The sequence below is a fragment of the Acanthochromis polyacanthus genome, chromosome 5, assembly GCF_021347895.1.
Source record: "Acanthochromis polyacanthus isolate Apoly-LR-REF ecotype Palm Island chromosome 5, KAUST_Apoly_ChrSc, whole genome shotgun sequence".
NCBI classification, from domain to species: Eukaryota; Metazoa; Chordata; class Actinopteri; family Pomacentridae; genus Acanthochromis; species Acanthochromis polyacanthus.
Genome location: NC_067117.1, coordinates 16,706,781 through 16,724,356, shown reverse-complemented (window position 1 = coordinate 16,724,356; position 17,576 = coordinate 16,706,781). Strand labels below are relative to the sequence as shown.

Genomic DNA, 17,576 nt, shown 5'->3' with positions numbered 1-17,576 from the left:
TTGCTTGTAAGCAGTGTGTATAAAAGCTTGGTGAGTTTGCATCTTTCTGGACTCTGAGTCATGGGGAAAGCAAAAGAATTGTCAAATGACCTATGGAACAAGGTAAATGAACTGTATATAACTGGAAAGGGATATAAAAAGATATCCAAGGAGCTGAGAATGCCAATCAGCAGTGTTCAAACTCTAATTAAGAAGTGGAAAATGAGGGAATCGGTTGAAACCAAACCATTTTCAGGTAGACCAACAAAAATTTCAGCCACAGCTGCCAGGAAAATAGTTCAAGATGCAAAGAAAAAAAAAAACCAAAATTTTAGCTGAAATACAGGACTCTGAAAAAAGTGGTGTGGCTGTTTCAAGATGCACAATAAGGAGTCACGTGAAGAAAAATGGGCTGCATGGTCGAGTTGTCAGAGGAAAGCTGTCACTACGCAAATGCCACAAAGCATCCTGCTTACAATACAGTCAGACAGCACAGAGACAAGCCTCACAACGTCTGGAACAAAGTCATTTGGAGTAATGAGACCAAAATTTAACTTTTTGGCCACAAACATAAACGTTACATTTGGAGAGGAGTCAACAAGGCCGATGATGAAGGTACACCATTCCTACTGTGAAACATGGAGGTGGATCGCTGATGTTTTGGGATGTGTGAGCTACAGAGGCACAGGAAACTTGGCCAAAATTGATGGCAAGATGTTGTCAGAAAATACTGGAGGAAAACTTGCACTCATCAGCCCTGCGTGTGGGACGTACTTGGATGTTCCAACGTGACAACGATCCAAAACGCAAGGCCAAGTCCACCTGTCATTGGCTCCAGCAGAATAAAGAGAAGGTTCTGGAGAGGTTATCTCCATCTGCTGACCTCAGTATCATTGAGCCACTCTGGGGAGATCTCAAACATGCAACTCATGCAAGACAGCCCAGGAATATTCCTTTCCAGCTGTAAATTTCTGTATATATTGCGCTATATTTAATTTTATTACTACTATTGCTTTCCTCTTTCTATAGATCTTTTTTTATTATTCTCTTCCATATTCCTCGGGTGACACCAACAGCCGAAACCAAATTCCTAGTATGTTGTGTACATACTTGGCCATTAAAGCTGATTCTGATTGCGATTCTGAATTTACAGGAACTGGAGGCCTTTTGCCAAGAAAAACAGGCAGCTTTACCATCTGAGAAAATAAAGAGCCTCATCCACAACTACCACAAAACACTTCAAGCTGTCATTGATGTTAAATGGGGCAATACACGGTATTAAGAACTGGGGTTTCATGCGAGGTCATTTGGATATTTTCTGTTGTCATTATGATTTAAAAAGAGCAGAGTTGTTTGGCAATAAATGGCTTCATCCAACCACTAACCATGAGTGAAAGAAATGTTTTGCGTCATCATTCATATTCTCTGAAAAATGCCCAAGAAATCCTAAATTCTGTCAGGGGATGTAAACTTAATAGCACAACTGCATTAAACTTGAGATAGTTATTGCATGAGTAACATGTATAATAGTAAAATGTCCTTCCTTCAAATTAACCTTAAAGAAAAGCAATCCGATTACATTTTTTTGCCACTCAGCAGTCTCCATTTATCTGATGACAAACCAAGAGCTAATGTAAGACGTGCTGCATGACACTGACCAGTTTCAGCACTACGAAGCAACTGAATCAGCGGAAGTGAGTGTAAAATTAGAGGCCTTTATTCATCATCAACTCTGATGTACATACAGTACTCAAACACTCAAAGTAAGTTGTGTAATCCATGTGCACATCACAGGGCTGGCTGACATGACAGGAATTGCAAATATGACTTGAATGATTTAACGGTGGTCTGACTGCATATTTCCTTGACCCTGAAAGCAGACTTCCTTTTGGAAAAGCTGTGCAGTCACTACTGTGCAAACTAATTCCTAAAAAGCTGAATAATGAGGTTAAAACTTGTGCTGCTGTTGTTTTCCTGCCCTCTCTCCCTGAAAGGCATCAACAGTTAGCTCCTGCCATTTTCCTCGAAACGCCCGCTTCTTTCTGGTCTCTCCTTACACTGAATGCCAGAGCACAGAGACAAAACAGGTCAAGCTGGACTTCAGCTACATCTTCATTTTGTGGTCTTGTACTTCATCTCACCTCTGAAACAGTGGAAGACAGATCCACTGACAGTTGGTGCTGCTGAATTTTCTTCAATTGAGTGAAAATTCTTCATTAAAAGCCATTTAAATAGCACCTCACCTGCAGAGGTAACTGATCAGCAAAGGCATAGCAGCAGATGAAGAAACACTTCTATGTTCTAAATATTCAAGCTTGATCCTACTTGTCAGCATCCAGCTGTTTGGTGACGTGAACACTCAGTTCACTCTTGATTAAAAATAACTTGTTGCTAAAGTGATCACTCCTTTAAATTTGCATGAGACTGAAAATAACTATATAAAATCAGTTTTATAAATTATGTTTTTATGTTAATAATAAAATGAATTAAACTCTTTTAAAACATACTCATCGTTAGCATCATGAATGCTGATACTGATTACAAAAATAAATGTTTGCCATAAAGACTCAGACTTAACTGTGTTTTCACAACAGAAATGTTTTGGTTTGATCTTTGCAGCCTTTTTAGTTTTCTCCTAAGTGTAAACTGCACATCTTTCAAATCTCACAGGCAACATGATTGTATAAATACTTCAAGGCTGTGTGTCAAAAATATTTCAAAATATTGTGCTGTCTGTCTCTATAAAACTGTTTCACTTCCTGTTTCCTGTGGTTTTTTTATGCTGAGTCAAAGAAACACACTTAAAATATAGTCCGCTCTATGATGATTCTGTTAGATGTCAAACCTCTAAAAGTGGATTCAACCACTGAGTCTACTCCTCTTCCTCATCTTTCCTGATCTTCACCTTCACTCGGTGCCAGGCGTTACTCAGAACGCCCCTCAGATTCCAGATAGGAGAAACTGTGTCCGGCTGCATGTTGTAACTGTTGTCAACCGCCTTGCAAACAATCTCCAGCTCTTGAGCGTCGGGAGGAAGAGGAGCCGTTATCTCCCACAGCTTCCAGGCCCAGGCTCGTCCCGGTGGAGGTGAAGGTTCGGGAGCTTGTCCCTTCTCACCGCTCCTCAGCTGGGCCGCCTGCCACGTCTTTCCTCCATCCAGAGAAACGTCCACACGCACCACCTCCCTGCCGCCGCCGCTCCACGCGTAGCCCTTGACCGTCAGCGTTCCATCGCTGCGATCGATCGTGGCGCTGTCTGCCGGCGTGGTGATGGCAGACTGGATGGGCAGCTCCTGGATGGCCGGAGCAGATTTGAAGTCCACCGTGTCCCAGTCCGTCCCAGGAGAGAAACCTTTGTAGTCGTTCTGCTGCCAGTGGCTGCTGCTCTCCTCTGCACTGACGATGATCTTACCCAGCCACTTCACGTTGCGTGCGCCCACCGTTCCTGGTACCACCACCCGCACAGGGAAGCCGTGGTCGGGAGGAATGTCCTCGCCGTTCATTTCGTACGCCAGAAGCACATCCCCTTCCTCGCTGACCGCCTTGTTTAGAGGGACTGAAGCGCCGTACGTAGTCCCTGTCACATCTGTATCCAGTCCTTCAAACTGAACATGGCGAGCCCACTGGGCCACATCTGGCTGGTAACCAGCGGCCAGCAGCACATCCCTGAGCCGAGCGCCGCTCCATGTGGCGTTACTGATGGCAGCGATGCCCCAGTTCAGTCCTTTCACCAGCTTCACTTTATTCATCTCGCTGCGGCGGTTACCTGCACACTGCAGTGTGGCGGTGATGGTGTGTTTGGGGAATCGCGTCTTCAAGTCTTCTAAAGACAGCGTCAGCGCTCCTCCAGGCAGACCCTCCACATGCAGCTGATATGAGGCCGGGTCCACCTGGGGAACTGGCAGGTGGTTTCTTTTGAAGAAGAAAGCAGAGGGTGTGATGTAGCTGTCAGAGAGGATTTCAGGAGGCGGCTCGGCGTTGAAGGGCTTCAGGCTGTTGATGTGTAGGACAGGGTGACGCTCGGGGTCAGAGGAGTAGGGGTCAGACGATTTAACAGCCTGCTGCTTCTTCAGGTCTTCTAGATTCAGCTCGCCAACCTTTATTAACCAGAGACACAAAGGTTTTATCACACCACATGGGACTGACATATGAAAACACTTTTTCTCTCTCACCACTTGAGGGAGCAGCATTCAGCCTACAGCTGCTAGTTTTTCCTTAGTGTACAGTAAGCAGTAGACCTTTTCATACGTGTCTGCAGTGACCAGGTGCTGGATGGACAGCATGGACGACAAGTTCATTTAAGGATAAACTTAGCTGATCCCCTGCTAAACATCTGCAATGACACCGTTTCACATAAATCTATATTTGTCCAAGGCACAAAAACATTATTCAAGTTGCTCGAAATAAATATAGCTCAATGAATAACCGGGTAGCAGCGTCTCCATATACTGTAGTGGATGGTCTATTAAAGGAAAAAACTTTTACTTCTTCCAAAGATGATTTTTGTTTCCTTTCTCAATTCTTTGCTTTCTCAAGTTGTTTTTTAGATTATGAAACAGAATAATAAAATGAAAGGGGGAGACAAAAATTTAACACCCATTTTTAATTTTCTTCTTCATAAAACCCAACATAAATGAGATTTCTTTATCCAATTTGCATGTTTATTTCGTTTTCATTTCATTATAATTACACTTTTTTAACTTTAAAATATTCTCCATGTTTTTTTTTGTTTTGGTTGACTTCTAATAAATAACTAGAGAAGCACTCGGAGAGCGCAGACCTCCGCCATGCCATCTGTCTGTCTGTTTGTCTGTTAACAGCATAACTCAAAAAGTCATGGACGGATTTTCACCAAATTTTTACAGGATGTCCGGAAGAGCAAAAGTAACAATCGATTAGATTTTGGAAGTGATCCGGATCACCGTCTGGATCCAGGATTTTTTTGAAGGTCGAAGGACAAATCTCTCAATTGTACAGAAAATCCTGGATCCAGACGGTGATCCGGATCACCTCCAAAATCTAATCGATTGTTACTTGTGCTCTTCCGGACATCCTGTAAAAATTTGGTGAAAATCCGTCCATGACTCCAATACAAATTTTGAACCAGTTTTTAACAGTGATGGTTGAAATGCAAACGTCTACACGTAGGCTACACTGTTTTAAATTCACAGACGGTTCTGCATGAGCTGTGTGCTGGACACTGTTTAATGGAACTTGTTCCACCCACCCTTCCTCTGAGTGACCCCAATGTTAATATTCTACCCTCATTCGCTGTGTGTATTCGTTTCATAGTAAATACTTCAGTTTTCTCACTACATGAACGTAAAGTGCTTGTTCTCACTACAGATTTAGATCATAAGCCTTTAATCTTTTTCGGTCCTTTCACTCCTAGTCATCAACTGAAACAAATGAGTGTCCCACCTTGTAATCTGAGAGGATTTCCAGCACGTGTTCCTGGTTGTGCACAGCATAAAGCGCCCAAAAGGGCTCAAGAGCACCACCTGCTGCCAGCATGATTTTATCTCCACCAGGGTGCATGGCCACAAACTCAGTGATGTCATAGACGCCACCTTTGTACGTGACCCAGATGCCATCTTCCAGCGAGCGGTGCTTTGTGACTTCTTCTTGGCTGAAGATGGGAAGAGAGGAACTCTTCTTTAAAGTCTGAACTCCAGTGTCTGCGCGCTCAGCCTGCACAGGATCAGAGGCAACATCGCTGTTGTGAGCCACTAAAATAGCAACAATATAAATATCCAGTTAGGCTTTCTCACTGATAAATCTGCATAGCACTTGAAATATAACGCATTCGCTCACACTTTAGAGTAGAAAATACAAACACTCAGAAACAAATTATCACTTAAGCCAATAGTTGAAGCTTTTCTACCAGCCAATACTAGTAAACCACACAACTGTGAAACTACAGGCCCGAGGCTTTACTGTGCAAACAACATGCTGGCCCCCAAATGGTTTTTGTTTGCCAAGGGCCTGTATGTTCCTGAGCAGTTGCTGATTCAGATTTTTTTGTTCCTTGAAAAGGCCAACGCTTGTGAACAAATAAAACAAATCATGGAAGAACAAACAGTAAAAGCTTCTAAAATAAATGAATGATTTGTATTATTCCCTCCACTACTACTGTTGCTGCAAAAACTCTGGAAACTGACAGTCTGCAGCCTTGCTTCCTTTACATATTCACATAATTATAGAGACGTATGCTCATGCCTGTAAAAGTTCTTGTTTTGTTGCTCTCAACATGTGATTTCAAATTTCTTTTGAAGTTGCACAACAGTTAAAAAAAGACACTGACATAAATTTACCTTGGCAAAAAGCGACATGAAAAATTTTCAGAGTGACAGAGATTTTACAGATCTCATGTCTTCCTAATGGGCTGCACAGTGAGGTAGTGGTTAGCACTTTCGCCTTGCAGTTAGAAGATCCCTGGTTCAAATCCCGGCCTGAGATCTTTCTGCATGGAGTTTGCATGTTCTCCCTGTGCATGCGTGGGTTTTCTCCGGGCACTCCAGCTTCCTCCCACAGTCCAAAAATATGCTGAGGTTAATTGATTACTCTAAATTGCCCGTAGGTGTGAATGTGAGTGTGATTGTCTCTCTGTATATGTAGCCCTGTGACAGACTGGTGACCTGTCCAGGGTGTCCCCTGCCTTCGTCCAAGTCAGCTGGGATAGGCTCCAGTGACCCTAGTGAGGATAAAGCGGTGTATAGAGAATGGATGGATGGATGTCTTCCTAACCTTGTGCTGGTGGTGCAGGCCGTAAGCCAGTACAGCTCCTGTACCAGCCAGCAGTCCTGCCAGAGCATGTTTCCAGCTGAGACTGTGGACTCGCTGGTGCGATCTGTGGTCCTCACTGCTGCTGCTGCTGCTGCTGCAGAGACGAGCTGCACACGATGCCACAGCAGGCGTCACCTGATGCCTGAGACAAGAAGAAACTAGAAATGTAACTTTAAACAGTTCATCTCACTGAGTATTGAGTACAAGTGCATGAGTAGCTGTAAAATTATGGTGTATTTACAATATGTAAAATATGATGTCCGCAAAGGTGGAGCTCAGGCTTCACTGCAATAAACCGCCTTTATTGCAGTTACATACCTTTGAGTGTTGAGAGGGCCAAATCGAGTCAGGCTGTGGCAGCGTCTGAGAAGCAGCATTGCATTGATGTACTGGCAAGAAATTAAATTGAGGGGAAAAAAAGCACAAAAAGCATGTTTAGATTTAAAATATTACACAAACACCATAAAAATACACCCTGCTGAACTCAAAGTGATTTGCAACATTGCCCACAGTGACACAATACAGATCTATATTAGCAGGCCACAGAAGCTAGTAGATTATTCATCCTTCTAAAATTAGTCTGCTTGACAAGTGTCAGTTTATCTGGAGCAGCCAACGCGTCACAGAAAACACTGACAATATTTTTTTCTGGTAGCTTTCCATCCAGGTTAAATGTTAAGGCTTTCAGCAGTATTTAAAATGTAAGAAATACGTGAACTTTAGAGGTTAAGATGAGCTTGCAAAGACCTGTAACAGCCCTATTAAATGTTAGCGATGTGAAACATGTGATGCCTGGTTGAAACAGATTGAACATGTTTCAAAGTTTACGTGACGTGTTGCTGTCACGCTGCTCATCAAACTTTCTCGACCTTTACAGAAAATGAGTTCTTGTTTGTTGACTGACTGAACCTTGAAACTCTTCAGCTCCACCTCAACTGGCCAACCAGCTGTGACTTCACAGTCTAAAAGGAGCCAACCAGCAGAGGGGGAGTGAACAGGGAAGAGGAGGACACCACACTTTCAGCTCCCTCCTGTGAGTGATATGCAAGTCCATTTCAGTAAATAGAGATAAGTTGTCCAGCGTTCAGTATGGAGAGAACATTTAACTATAGTACCACTCAACAGAAAAAAGAAAAGAGCAGGACTTTATCTTCTTCTTATCTTCTTTGACATTTAAACAGTAAAAACACAACTTGTGACTCAGTAATGACCAGTTCCTTCTATAACGCCTCCTGTAGTGACTCCAGTCTGTTTGCGTAGCGCTGCTTCTTGAGGAAACATCAGAGACTGACTGACTGGATGAATAAAACAATCACAGATCCTATCGGCTAATTGTGACATCAGATCAAAACCAGAAGCACAAACAAACAAAAAAGGCATTTCCTGCCATAAAATGACAAGTAGCTCTGGTTTATCAGTTGATTATGTGTCTTATCACCGTCTGCAGGGACCATTAAGATTACTCAGTGTTATCTTTCACTGCCAGCAGCTAGAAGAACATTACCAAAACTCAAAGACTTTAAAGAAAGACAGCAATAATCTCTCATCGTTTCTGCTGCTGAATCGGACCACAATGAGGAACAACTTTCCTTTTTTAGAGTCATAATGTGCAGCAGCTGAGTCATATGTTCCAACAGCTAAATTCAAAACAATGCGATGACCTCAGTCTGCTTCAGGAACATTTATGCTGGAAAAAAAAGTCTCACTTGTAATGATTTGTGTTCAACTTTATCATTTTAAACCCAGTTAACACCAGATATTACAACTGATCATAGACCCATAAAACAACTGCACAGCAATCAAAGGAATGGGCAAAGTTGTCATTTAGGACAAAATCCCATGTGCTGCCACACAACCACAGTAAGGACTTTTGATTTCATTAGATAATGTTGGGTTAATAGAACACTTTGACATTATCTGGCAACAGCTTTTCAAATGTTTGCTTTCCCTCTGATCTCCAGCGACAGGCGGTGTGATCATATAATCTGGATTGGAAATAGTTAGCTGGGTGGATGCCCTGTCAGTCACAGCGGATCTGGCATGTCTGCAACATTACAATAGCTAGAAAACTAGAGGAGCTGGTTCAACAGGATCTCTCAGTGCTCACTTTGTTTGTCGCTGTTATGATTCATGCTAAATCAATTCAGGTTAACTTTATCTACAGCGCATTTAAAAACAACCAAGGTTGACCAAAGTGCTTTACCAGCTCACAATAGTAACAAAACATATTATGTGAAGAAAGTATACAAAGCAAGACAAATAATGGCACATGTCAAGGTGTCCAAGCCTGGCACGTCATTTTAAAAATGTAACGCTACGAGCTGAATGCGGTAGAGGTTAACTGATTATCAGAGCTGATATTCAGCATTGTTTTATCTGTAAGCTTCTAAAATGTGCTCCTTTGGCTCTATTGCAGTGCCTCTCTCTATCTGCAGTCCTCCTGTGGTTTTGAGCAATTTCTTGCCAACAGCACTTTCTGACAACTTGTTATCACTGAAGGGTAGATGCTGAGAAGTTGTCTTTTAGTAAAAATACGTAAAGCATACGCAAACAAGGACATTTCAACCAACTTTGAGTTTTTCTAAATTTTGACTCTGAGGTTTTTATTTAAACTGCAACATATTGGTTATCAGCCTCTGTGTTGCTAAAAATCAGCATCTGAGTCGACCCAGACAAAAACATATCAGCCGACCACGAACATGCAGCTCCTGCGGTGTGATGGAAACACATCTGTGGGGTCTGATAAAAGCACAGTGGGTCGAAATAGTTCAGTTAGACGCATTTATAGCGTCACAGATTCAACACAGTAGATTCACAGTCAGACTCTGTGTGACTGTGGCGGCTCTGCTTGATGAAAGAAGCAATGAACGAATGAACGCTTCCTATAAAGGGTCACATCATCGTTTCGATGTACAGAACATTTCTTTAAACTGTCAGCGTATGATAACATGACAGACACACTAACTGTTCACAGTGATAACAGGGAACACTAGAAGACCCCCACCGTGAACTCATATTACGACTCACTCACATTTACTTCACCTTTGTTCATTTCAATCATGAATTTTACAAACTAAGAGATGTACAACCTGTTGTTTGTGGTAAAGCCCACTTCAAGCTACCAAAAATATAAACACAGCATGCGATATTTTAGTAAATTCTATCTATTTTTTTTATAAATTGTCCCCTGGAAACAAATAAGGTTTTCTGAATCTGAATCCATTCCTTTAAAAATAGGGAATTAAATATGTGTTCAACATACAATGGATGTGATGAGAAAAACAAGTATGTACTGAACTGGAAATGATAAAGAGGGGGTTACAGATGAGAACGAGTTAGTAGTAACGAGTCACACATCTGTTAGAGTTATTGAGGTTGTTGATGTTGCTTCTGAAGTCTGATCCCAATGTTCCTAAAGGGATTGAAGAAGTTGGAGAACATTTTTGGGATCATGGATCATCATTTCTTAGCTGAGAAATAACGGAGCTGTGGACACTGAAGTACAGGACTATGGCTCTGACATGCCAGCATCCAGCACGTCAACAACCCATTCTCTCTCTCGTCATTTGTGGCATGGCGTCATTTGAATAAAGCAACAATTTAATGCGTCTGTTTATACTCACTGGTCAGTATGCTTTTAAGTCACACATGTACAAGGTGTGTGGATTAACTTAATGGTCCAGAATGTGAGACCACTGAATTGGACAGCTCAAAAATCTTGGTGCACAGCTGGATTAATTTAATAAAAATTACATTTATTTATTTAATGGGAAGTGAGACTAGAGAATCATCTGCATGCTGTGTTTACATTTTTGCTCAGTGTATATGAAGTGATTTTCTACATGTAAAATAATCTTTTCTTCACTATAATATTCAAAGGCTTATGAAAAATCTCCTTTCACTACCTGCTATTTTTTCTCCGGTGACACTGGATGTATTTCTGAAAAGCTAAGCTGAAGAATTATTTGAACATAGTGTCTCGGAAAAAAAACCCTGTTTTTATGCTCTTGTTAGTTCGAAGTGTTCCCTCTGTGTTTTATCTTTGCAGGATCTGTAAACATTAGCTAAACGTCAGATACCACCTGACAGCAGTAAAGAAATAAAACACTTACAAATTCCTGCCCGATTGATTCAACATCACTACAAACACATTTAACATCAACAACCAGTTATATTTTTTTACACAAACGTTTGGCTAACGTTTAAAGAGCAGATACAAGCTAGCAGCATCATTAATTTAGCCTAACTTGGCTAACATTCAAGGTGGCAGTCGTGCCACTCCGATTCCCCCGGCTTTCATTTATATACACAAGCAGGGTGGAAAATGACATTTTAGTTGCCTTTTATTCATTAAAATCACAGTACTCACTTCTGGTGTGTCAGTCTCCGACTTGATGTTCTTCGAGATGCACCGATGAAATAAATAGCGAAGTCGTTCAGCTCTGAACGCTGCAAAAACACTGAAAACGCCGAGCAGGCTGTGTTCAAGAGCAACACGCTGCTGATCTCAGTCTATAGAGGCATGTGGCACTTACTGACTGTGTACAGGGCAGGAGAACCGCCCAAACCCAGCTGGAAAAAAAGAGTCTGACTGTGCTTCAGTGTTTCCTTAGAAATGAATGAAAAATTGCTGGGAGTAACAGTACTGGCCAATGCACATATCTAGCTAACAAATGAATCACCTTTACTGGCCTCTTCTGTGTGCACAAACAAGAACATTTTCTGCAATTTTCTCTTAAGAGAAACAGTTTAACAGAAAGGAAAATGTTTTACTCTATGTACTTCAACAGATATTTGTAAGAGGCCTGTTTAGCACATATGGTTTAGCATCTACTAGAGGTGACTGTGTACCTCAGTTTAGAAAAGCAAATTTATTTATTGGTGTATTGTTTTTAATAATTTTATTTATTGTTTTTACTGATTTGTTTTATTTATTATCTCACACTGATGGACTTTTTAAGCTTTGTATTGTTTTATGAAATGTATTTATTGCAGCCCAGGGACAACCAATGCAAATGAGCTTGTAGCTAACCTTAGCTAACCTTTTAATTGTGAATTGTACCTGTAAAAATAAACAAAATAAATTAAAAACCTAAACTTAAACTGAACCAGAAGTGTGTTACAAATTGTGGAGATTTTGATGATACAGGAAAAAATATAGTTTTTTAAAAATGAATATAATATTTTTGACCAGTTACATACATGAGGTAATTGGCTGAGTTCAATTGAGCAATGCGCTAGAATAAGAACCATATTATGTGTGCAATATATGTACAGACAGGATCCAGGATTTTCTTCTATTAAGGTGCCCTTTATTAAGGATTTGGATTTAATGCCTTTACTATTGTTAATAAATGGTTGTCTAAAACTTTATAAATCAGTTATAAGCCTCTAATTGCAAATCATAGATTGCCAGGTTGCAAAAATTCCCTTTAAATAATTTTCCATTAACTCCCAATTTTAAAAAAAACCGATTGCAATGTATTATGAATACAATCCATTTATTAACAAATATCCCTTAGTCATGAGTGTATTATTGACATTTTAAGCTGCATTTTACTTGATACAAATAATAAACACAACACACTGGCTTCACAAGCTCTTTGTCTTCCAGTAATCAATCTTTCCAAACAGACAGCTAAATTACAGGTTAAACACTGAGTGGTATGCAGGGTTTGAACAAAATAAAAAAAATGTAAGCAGCTGAGGGGATTTTATATTGTTTATCCTCTAAAAGGAGCAGAAGCATATCGTCAACATCTGGGCCACAGGCACAGCCAACCACAGACCAACAGTGAAACTTGTTTGAGGGCCACAGACATGCTCTTTGAATTGGATTCTCTTCCAGTAACTACTTGTTTTCTTGCAGGATATTTTTTGCAGAACCCTTTCTCTACAGCTCTTGTTTCTGTACGGATGCATTTTAACAAGGGAGCCAGCCAAGTGAACAACCAGAAAATGTTCACACTGATTTTGTAGCAATTTAATGATTTCATACAATTTTCACAACCATGTATAGAAAATGTATATATGTTTGTTATGTGTAAATAAAGAATGCATCGGTACATTTTCATTTGTTAAAGTGTGTATGATTTATAGTGGGTTTTAGCTGTGGATTTAGTTGAAGCTCTTGTACAGATTCTTACAGACTGCAGGGATGAAACCTACTTTGAGATAGTTATCTAGAGTCAATAAAAATGCTTTTATCAGGAAACTTTATTGCTCCACTCAAGTGCAGGTAGGAGATAAGTCAGGAGTCTCCTGGCTCAGAATGGGCTTTGCACAACAGTAAGAATTACTGATCTGCGAACAGTAAAAGTTATGAGTATGTGTTCCCATTTTTGTCAGAAATCTGTGCATTTTCCTGCCATTTCTGACCAGCAATAAACACAACCGACAATTCTGCTGGAAGAAATCAAAATCCTATCAACAAAATTGGTTGGTGCTCTTGATTTTCTTTTGCTGCCTGCTAAAAATTCAGTAAACGGAGCCAGAATTACTCTGACTATGCAGGAAACTGTACTGTGCAGAGGTTTTCAATACTTCAGACATTTAGACCCATCATGCACTGCCATTAGGGAGACGTCTGATGGCTCCCAAACTTCTTCTGCAGCGTGACAATGATCCCAAACATGCAGTCAAAGTCGTAAGAAGGAAATCTAAAAAACAAACAAGCTGTGGCACATTTTTCAAGATGCTTGGAGGGATCGAGCTGCTCAGTACCTTGAAAGAAGGAGAACGTGTACTGTTTTAAAAGCTCACACCAAATAATTACTTGATCTACTTTTCTTTCCTGTCAAGAAGCTAAAAATGAACACCATAATTTTCAAAAATGTCCTCCCATCATGCAGTGCTGCACAGTGCTGAAAATGTGTTGAACAATGACAAGAACAACTGTAAGGTATTATGTTACTGTATTTCACTTTTATATTGATTAATTATGTTTCTCTACTCACTTTCATATTGATTGATTAAGTTTAAGAATTAATAACATGTGTCAATCATGCTCATAAGATTTATAGTGATCTGTTGAGAAATGAGCGAAAGATAAATACAACAGAGAGATACACACGTGGACAAAATTGTTGGTACCCCTCAGTTAAAGAAGGAAAAACCCACAATTCTCACTGAAATCACTTGAAACTCACAAAAGTAACAATAAATAAAAATTTATTGAAAATTAAATAATCAAAATCAGCCATCACTTTTGAATTGTTGATTAACATAATTATTTAAAAAAACAAACTAATGAAACAGGGCTGGACAAAAATGATGGTACCCATAACTTAATATTTTGTTGCACAACCTTTTGAGGCAATCACTGCAATTAAACGATTTCTGTATTTGTCAATGAGCGTTCTGCAGCTGTCAACAGGTATTTTGGCCCACTCCTCATGAGCAAACAGCTCCAGTTGTCTCAGGTTTGATGGGTGTCTTCTCCAAATGGCATGTTTCAGCTCCTTCCACATATGTTCAATGGGATTCAGATCTGGGCTCATAGAAGGCCACTTTAGAATAGTCCAACGCTTTTCTCTCAGCCATTCTTGGGTGTTTTTGGCTGTGTGTTTTGGATCGTTGTCCTGTTGGAAGACCCATGACCTGCGACTGAGACCAAGCTTTCTGACACTAGGCAGCACATTTCTCTCCAGAATGCCTTGATAGTCTTCAGATTTCATCGTACCTTGCACACTTTCAAGACACCCTGTGCCAGATGCAGCAAAGCAGCCCCAAAACATTACTGAGCCTCCTCCATGTTTCACCGTAGGGACAGTGTTCTTTTCTTCGTATGCTTGGTTTTTGAGTCTATGAACATAGAGTTGATGTGCCTTACCAAAAAGCTCCAGTTTGGTCTCATCTGTCCAAAGGACATTCTCCCAGAAGCTTTGTGGCTTGTCAACATGCATTTTTGCAAATTCCAGTCTGGCTTTTTTATGAGTTTTTTTCAGCAGTGGTGTCCTCCTTGGTCGTCTCCCATGAAGTCCACTTTGGCTCAAACAACGACGAATGGTGCGATCTGACACTGATGTACCTTGGCCTTGGAGTTCACCTTTAATTTCTTTGGAGGTTGCTCTGGGCTCTTTGGATACAATTCCAACGATCCGTCTCTTCAATTTGTCATCAATTTTCCTCTTGCGGCCACGTCCAGGGAGGCTGGCTACTGTCCCGTGGGTCTTGAACTTCTGAATAATATGAGCCACTGTTGTCACAGGAACTTCAAGCTGTTTAGAGATGGTCTTATAGCCTTTACCTTTAAGATGTTTGTCTATCATTTTTTTTCGGATGTCCTGGGACAATTCTCTCCTTCGCTTTCTGTTGTCCATGTTCAGTGTGGTACACACCTTTTCACCAAACAGCAGGGTGACTACTTGTCTCCCTTTAAATAGGCAGACTGACTGATTATGAGTTTGGAAACACCTGTGATGTCAATTAAATGACACACCTGAGTTAATCATGTCACTCTGGTCAAATAGTTTTCAATCTTTTATAGAGGTACCATCATTTTTGTCCAGGCCTGTTTCATTAGTTTGTTTTTTAAAATAATTATGTTAATCAACAATTCAAAAGTAATGGCTGTTTTTGATTATTTAATTTTCAATAAATTTTTATTTATTGTTACTTTTGTGAGTTTCAAGTGATTTCAGTGAGAATTGTGGGTTTTTCCTTCTTTAACTGAGGGGTACCAACAATTTTGTCCACGTGTGTAAGCCTTGGGGGCAGCTGGACACAGCATGCAAGCTGGGGATGCGATAGAGGAGGGACATGGAGAACGTAGAAAATGTTTCTTTTTCAGGGCGCTGTCACCTGGGATTGGATGGATCACATGCTAAGGGACATGGACATGTCTGGGCATCAATCACAGGAGAGCTAAGTCTAAGCCACAGCTTTTCCCTCCAACTGTTTGGTGATCAAATCTTGCCTTATGTTGTAAAACATTTGTGTCAGTAAGAAATCATTCATTTCTGGCTGGCTGGCTACAGATTAACAGCTTGCTGACTGTGACTTACAAACAGAAATGGCCCTTAGTCAAGTTTGTGATTCTGTCAACAGAATAAACATCTTGACTGAAGAGAAGTAGTTTGTCTTCTATCTCAAATAAACAAATACGCCGACACAGGTCAGTAGTAGCAAAAATGAAACTGCTGTTTGTCATGAGACATTAGAACAGACTACATTTGTTTGGTATTATTCATCCCCGCAGGTCAGGTCTCTTGTTCATTACACAGACCCCTCCGTTCTGTTCCCAGCTGCGTTTTTGAGAGAAAGTTCAGCTTTTTATCAGCAGCATTTTCTTTTCCATAAAGTCATCAAACCAACAATATTCTTTAAAAGACTATATTAAAATCTGCACCCTCAGCAAAAGTATGAAAACCATCCTCCTCCTATTGTGTATGTCTCTCTGGGGCGTCCTGTAGTGACGTCTCTGTCTTGTTGGTTGCACAGCGAGGCCTCTGTGGATCGGAATTTGTTGCGATGCTTCCCACAGATGATTGGTCAGATTGGTGTCTGGGGAGTTTGGAGGCAGCATCAACACCTCGGGCTCTTTGTCACGTTCCTTGAATCATTTCTGAGCAGTTTTTTTGGGGTGTGGCAGAGTACACTCTCCTGCTGGGGGAAGCCTCTGTCATCAGGGTGTGCTGTAGCCATGAACAGTCTGCACCAATGTTTAGGTGGGTGGTACACATCATAGTAGCACCCACATGAATGCCAGGACACAATGTTCTCCTGCTTAGCATTGTATAATAACAAGATGATCACTTCATCTGTCAGTGGTTTTATTATTGCAACAGACTGGTGTATATAGTGTAGATATAAGATATAAATACAGCATAATGTAAAAGTAGTGTAATGCTTTATTTTCTAATTCTAAAGCAACAGGTACAGCTGCTCTCTAAATCAGTTTCTTCTCTTTCAGTGCAGCAAACTTAAAATGAGACACTGTAAGAATACGACATGAGTGTGTGTCTAAGTCAAACCACTGTTGCGTCTGAGCGTTGTGTGTTTCCCTTGTTTAAACTTCGCCATTGCGGTCGTGCCATGTTTGAGGAATCCAGTCCAAGCAGGACACAGGACTGAGTTGCTATGGCAACAGCAGATCCACTCGACTGCACCGTCTGTGTTTTGGTGACTATTTCAAATGAACTGCCCTGGTGCATTTTTACACAGGCCCTCCTTGTGGGAAAAGTATGTTTTGTATTGGGAGTAGCAGCACATGCAGTCGGTAGAGTTTTCCAAGTAATGCACGTCTTTGGTCTGGACGCTGAGGTGTTTTGTCCTCTGACACATTCAGGTTAGCAGAGTGCATTTTATGAATGAACCAGAACATCCTGTTGTTCACCGAAACTTCTTTTAACGGAGAAAAAAAATCCTCCCAGATAAAGGTCAGATATGCGACGTTTTATATAAAGAGAGCCAACAATCAGAACGCACTCACACTTTACGCACACCTTAAACTAATATTGGTTTAACAGTAATGGTGTGCCCAGTGTGTAGTTTGTCCAGTTGGGAGTGATAGATTAATCCACTGGAGTTGTAAAGATATTTGATGCAGAGTTCTGATTAGAGGACACATCAATTTAATGCTGTTTTACACAATATTACTAGATACAATAGCTTGTGCATTTTATATAGAATTTGTATGGCTTTTCATTTTCACTGTGAAGTGACAGAGAGGTTTATTTTACACATTGTGTAATGCTTTTACATCTATACAGAGACATTTTTGTCACTTCTGTGCACAGTGAAACTTGGGACTATCTACCCTGCTGTCTATTAGTGTTTGGCTCTCTAGCACTACCTACTGGCACCACACCT

The 17,576-nt window shown here is 40.7% G+C and overlaps 1 protein-coding gene across 1 annotated transcript; it reads right to left on the bottom strand.

The window, feature by feature from the left end:
* Nucleotides 1–1,680: 1,680 nt before the first annotated feature.
* Nucleotides 1,681–11,306, bottom strand: suox (sulfite oxidase). Its single transcript, XM_022197451.2, has 5 exons — nt 11,134–11,306; nt 7,083–7,153; nt 6,726–6,906; nt 5,400–5,669; nt 1,681–4,075 (listed from the first exon to the last, which is right to left on the bottom strand). The coding sequence occupies exons 2-5, from the start codon at nt 7,139–7,141 to the stop codon at nt 2,852–2,854; spliced, it is 1,734 nt and encodes a 577-aa protein (XP_022053143.2). The 5' UTR covers nt 7,142–7,153; nt 11,134–11,306; the 3' UTR covers nt 1,681–2,851.
* Between the last annotated feature and the right edge of the window lie 6,270 nt (nt 11,307–17,576).

Coding starts and splice junctions, on each gene's coding strand:
- suox (XM_022197451.2), bottom strand. CDS start 7,141: ATGCTGCTTCTCAGACGCTGCCACAGCCTGACTCGATTTGGCCCTCTC. Junction 6,907..7,082: donor GGCCCTCTCAACACTCAAAG/GTATGTAACTGC, acceptor TTCTTGTCTCAG/GCATCAGGTGACGCCTGCTG. Junction 4,076..5,399: donor AAATCCTCTCAGATTACAAG/GTGGGACACTCA, acceptor TGGTTAATAAAG/GTTGGCGAGCTGAATCTAGA.